Source organism: Sapajus apella, unplaced genomic scaffold, assembly GCF_009761245.1.
Source record: "Sapajus apella isolate SASKATOON/1434 unplaced genomic scaffold, GSC_monkey_1.0 scaffold824, whole genome shotgun sequence".
In the NCBI taxonomy this organism is placed as follows: Eukaryota; Metazoa; Chordata; class Mammalia; order Primates; family Cebidae; genus Sapajus; species Sapajus apella.
In genome coordinates, this window is record NW_022437750.1 from 1 (window position 1) to 5,119 (window position 5,119).

Here is a 5,119-nt window from a genome sequence, read left to right on the forward strand (position 1 = left end):
ATCGAGACCATCCTGGTCAACATGGTGAAACCCCGTCTCTACTAAAAATACAAAAAATCAGCTGGGCATGGTGGCACGTGCCTGTAATCCCAGCGACTCAGGAGGCTGAGGCAAGAGAATTGCCTGAACCCAGGAGGCGGAGGTTGCGGTGAGCCAAGGTCGTGCCATTGCACTCCAGCCTGGGTAACGAGAGCAAAACTCCATCTCAAAAAAATAAATAAATAAATAAATAAATAATAATAATAATAATAATAATAATAGAGGCAGGGTCTCCCTATATTGCCCAGGCTGGTCTTGAACTCCTGGGCTCAAAGGATCCTCCTGCCTCAGCCTCCCAAAGTGCAAGGACTACAGGCATGAGCCATTACGCCTGGCCAGCTCCACTGACTTACATTGACAAATGTTTATCAAGCAGCTACCGAGGCCCTGGGAGTCTCCAGATTGCTAGGGGTGTAGCAGTAAATGGGACTGGGTGTAGTGAGGATGTATGCATTAGGCTGAGCGCAGTGGCTCACGCCTGTAATCCCAACACTTTGGGAGGCTGAGGCGGGCAGATCACTTGAGGTCAGGAGTTTGAGACTAGCCTGGCCAACATGGTGAAACCCCATTTCTACTAAAAATACAAAAATTATCCAGGTGTGGTGGTGGGTGCCTGTAATCCCAGCTACTAGGGAGGCTAAGGCAGGTGACTCACTTGAACCCAGGAGGCGGAGGTTACAGTGAGCCGAGATCGCGCTGTTGCACTCCAGCCTGGGCAACAAGAGCAAAACTGTCTCAACAAAAAGAAAAAAGAAGAAGGATACGGGCTTTAAACCTGGAAAGCACCCAAATAGGCATAAAATTGCAGCTGAACCAAGAGCTCAGGAGGGGTGCCCAGTGCTAGGAGGACATAAAATAGGCTCTAGGCCAGATGCAGGGGGGCACACGTAAAATCTGAGCACTTTGGGAGGCAGGCAGATTGCTTGAGCTCAGGAGTTTGAAACCATCCTGTCAACATGGCAAAGCCCCATCTCTACAAAAAAATACAAAAATTAGCTGGCTATGGTGGCACGTGCCTGTAGTCCCAGCTACTGGTGAGGATGTGGTGAAAGGATCACTTAAGCCTGCGAGGTCAAGGCTGCAGTGAGCTGAGGTGGTGCCACTGCACTCCAGCCTGAGCAACACAGTGTGTCCCTGTCTCCCCAAAAAAAAAAAAAAAAAGCGGGCTCTGTATGTCACGGGTGGCTTCCTGGAAGTGGTGGAACTTGAGGACTTGCTCTTTGAGCTGAAAGCAGAAGGCTGATGAGGCATAAATTAAATTTAGGGCAATAGCACATGCAAAGGTCCAGGGGTTAAAGAAAGCAAGAGTGAGGCTGGGTGCGGTGGCTAATACCTGTAGTCCCAGCACTTTGGGAGGCCAAGTTAGGTGAATCCCTTAAGCCCAGGAGTTTGAGACCAGACTGGGTAATGGGCAATGTGGCAAAAACCCATCTCTACAAAAAATACAGTGGTTGGCTGGGCACAGTGGCTCGCACCTGTAATCCCAGCACTTTGGGAGGCTGAGGTGGGTGGATCATGAGGTCAGGAGTTTGAGACCAACCTGGCCGGCATGGTGGTGTGTGCCTTAATCCCAGCTACTCATGAGGCTGAGGCAGGAGAATTGCTTGAACCCAGGAGGTAGAGGTTATAGTGAGCCAAGATCGAGCCAGTATACTCTAGCCTGGGCAACAGAGCAAGACTCCATCTCTGGGGTGGGGGAAGGGGGAATTACAGAGGTTAGCTGGGCATGGTGGTACACATCTCTAGTCCAAGCTATTCCAGAGGCTGAGGAAGGAAGATCACTTGAGACTAGGAGGCAGAGGTTGCAGTGAGCTAAGATCGCACCAGTACACTCCAGCCTGGGCTACAGAGTGAGACCCTGTCTCAAAAAAAAAAAAAAAAAAAAAAGGGCAGGGGAGAGTGGCCCACACCTGTAATCCCAGCACTGTGGGAGGCTGAGGCAGGTGGATCACCTTAGTTAGGAGTTTGAGACCAGCCTGGTCAACATGGTGAAACACCGTCTCTACTAAAAATACAAAAAAAAAAAAAAAAATCAGACTGAGTTTGGTGGCTCATGCCTATCATCCCAGCACTTTGGGAGGCCGAGGTGGGCAGATCACCTGATATCAGGAGTTCAAGACCAGCCTGGCCAACATGGTAAAACCCTGTCTCTACTAAAAATAGAAAAATTAGCCAGGTGTGGTGGTGCATGCCTGTAATCCCAGCTACTTGGGAGGCTAAGGCAGGAGAATTGCTTGAACCCAGGAGGTGGAGGTTACAGTGAGCCGAGATCGTGCCATTGCACTCCAGCCTGGGTAACATGAGTGAAACTCCGTCTCAAAAAAAAAAAAAAAAGAAGAAGAGAAAGAAAAAGAGAGAGGGAGAGAAGAGGGCTGTGTGGATGGTGGGGCCCGGCCGGCAGGGGCGAGGAGTTAAGATGTCGTTATTCCAAAGAGAGTTTCTCAGCAGAGGAAGGACGTGATCCCAGCATAGGAGGCACATAGTGGGTGGGGGTTGCTCTGGGAAGGGCACAGAACAAGGACAGCTTGTTTCTCCTCACCCAGACGGTGATCATCGGCTCCTACCTGATTGCACACGGTTTCTTCAGCGTCTATGGCATGTGTGTGGACACGCTGTTCCTCTGCTTCTGTGAGTGACCCCTCACCCCAAATCTTGCGGGGCCCCGAAACCCTCCTTTCCACTGGGCATCACATCCCCCTCCAACGGGGCAACATGATTGCCTGCCCCCAGCTTCCCCGGGGCTTGGCTGGCCCTCGTCCTGGGTCCCCAGCCCGTCTTCTTGGTTTCCTTTTGCACTTAGAAGCAGCTTTGACCTCCTGTCCACTGACCCAGGCTGCAGCCCAGACGCTGGCCTCAAGCCCTCGCTTTGCAGTTTCTGGCTTTGATGGGGGGGTGGATCTGTGGCTGCCACTAACTCTGGTCTCTCCATCTGTTTTTGTTTTGTTTTGTTTTTTCTTCTCTCTTCCTCACCTCCATGCCTGCTGGCTTCCCTGTTCTTCCCTGCCTCTCTCTTTCCCTCCCTTCCTGACCACCCCATTTTCCCCCTGCCGGTTCCTGGGGGGAGCCCAGGTGAGGACCTGGAAAGGAATGACGGCTCTCAGGAGCGACCCTACTTCATGTCGCCCGAGCTGAGAGACATCCTGTTGAAGGGGAGTGCGGAGGAGGGGAAGCGGGCAGAAGATGAGGAGTAGACAGGGAGGGAGGCTGGCGTGGGGGCCAGGTTTCTTCCGTGTAGATTGGGGGTGCATGAAGCGGGAGGCTTCCTGGCCTGGGATTGTGGGGATCCTGTGTGTCCCTCGGAGCCCATCACAGTCCGCCCTTCTCTGGTCCCAGTGTGTCTGCTTTCTAACCCTCTGAGGCTTCTCTGTGACCCTCGTCCACCCTCCCTGTCCCCGGTGGCCCCTGCCTGTGAGCTCCCCTCATGCCTCCTGCTCTGGGACCTCTCTCCACAGTGGAGGACCTGGAGAGGAATGATGGCTCGGCCGAGAGGCCTTACTTCATGTCTTCCACCCTCAAGAAACTCTTGAACAAGACCAACAAGAAGGTAGCGGAGTCCTGAAGGCCCCGTGCTCCCCACTTCTCGTGGAGCCTCATGCCGCAGGGTGCTCAGTAGCAGGGTGTGTTCCCCCGACCCCTTGGGCTCACCCAAAGTCCTATCACTGCCGCTCTGCCCATCCCCATGAGCCAGATCCCACCAGTTTCTGGACATGGAGAGTCTGGGGTATCTCCTTCTTATGCCAAGGGGCGCTTGGAGTTTTCACAGCTGCCCCTCAAGACTGCGAGAAATGAGTTCAAATCCAGTGGGGCCTCTTGATGTCCGGGATGTTGTCCGACCACCGCAAGCTCCCTCGTACTTCCGGTTCCCACTGACATGACAACGGGCCAGACCACAAGGATAGTGTTTGTGTCTGAGGGAGCTGCTGGCCACAGTGAACACCCACGTTTATTCCTGCCTGCTCCAGCCAGGACTGACCCCCTTCTCCACACCTGAACAGTTGGCGTAAGAGCCACCAGAAGCATTTCTTTATTATTTTTTAACCTGGACGTGCATTAAAGGGTCTATTAGCTTTTTTTTTTCCATCTGTCTCAACAGCTGAGATGGGGCCGCCAAGGAGTGCCTTTCTTTTGCTCCCTCCTAGCTGGGAGTGGCTGGGGTGGGAGTGTGTGTGCCCAGGTGGGGGTGTCTCCTGGCTGGGAAGGAGGGAGAGGGAGGGACATTTTTACGGAGGTGGTTGGCAGTGGGGAGGAGGTGGTTGGCAGTGGGGAGCGGGCTGGAGAGGAGATCACTAATAGCTGTTTAATGGAAACCTGCTGGGCTGGATGGAGTTAGGCTGAATTTCCCGACTTCCTCTGCCAGTTATTGACACAGCTCTCTTTGTAAGAGAGGAAAGAAACAACCACCCAAGGGATGATTTCAGGGGGAAAGGTGGAGGGCAGATGCCCGGGGCAAACCGGGCCCCTCTGCCCACGCACCTCACTTGATGATACTTTTGCCAAACTTGTTGAACTTGGGGGACCTGGCTTCCCAGTGGCCCCTTTGCCATATTCCAAAGCCCCCTCAGACTTAACATCTCTGCTCATCAGCACTGTCCCAGGATCCTGGAGAGGGAGAACCCCGGCCCCAGGAGGAAGGGGGGCGGTCTCCCATTTCCTGTACCTGCGCCAGCCCTGCCCCCACTGCGTCTGCACAACCCTGCGTGTAACTGCATTCCAACCACTAATAAAGTGCCTATTGTACAGGTCCAGGCCTGGAGTGTTTGTGGGGGGCAGTGAGCCAGTGGGTGGCTGGTGGGGGGGACCCCAGCTTCCCAGGCTCTCGAATTCTCTGAGCTGGGGCAATTCTCTCAAAAGGAAGGAGGAGGGGGCAGGAAACCCACTGGCTGCCGGCGGCTCTGCCTGAATTCCAGCCTTCAGGCAGCTCAGATTTCCCCTGATTAGGCCCTAATCCCTGGACTTCAGAAGGCACAAGCAGCCTGCCCACCTCCCCCATCACCCATCCTGGACACCCCGCCCCTAGGCCTGCTCTCTCCCAGGGCCCAGGCACCTGAGGTCCTGCAGTCACTGTGCTCGCCAGATACTT

The 5,119-nt window shown here is 54.1% G+C and overlaps 1 protein-coding gene across 1 annotated transcript; it reads left to right on the top strand.

Annotated features, from left to right (window-relative positions):
* Positions 1–2,522: 2,522 nt before the first annotated feature.
* On the top strand, positions 2,523–4,782 carry LOC116546379 (choline transporter-like protein 2; the record flags this gene model as incomplete). Its single annotated transcript, XM_032272648.1, has 2 exons — positions 2,523–2,667; positions 3,109–4,782. Coding segments are annotated over 2 exons (267 nt in total), but the record flags the coding sequence as incomplete, so codon positions are not given.
* Positions 4,783–5,119: the final 337 nt, after the last annotated feature.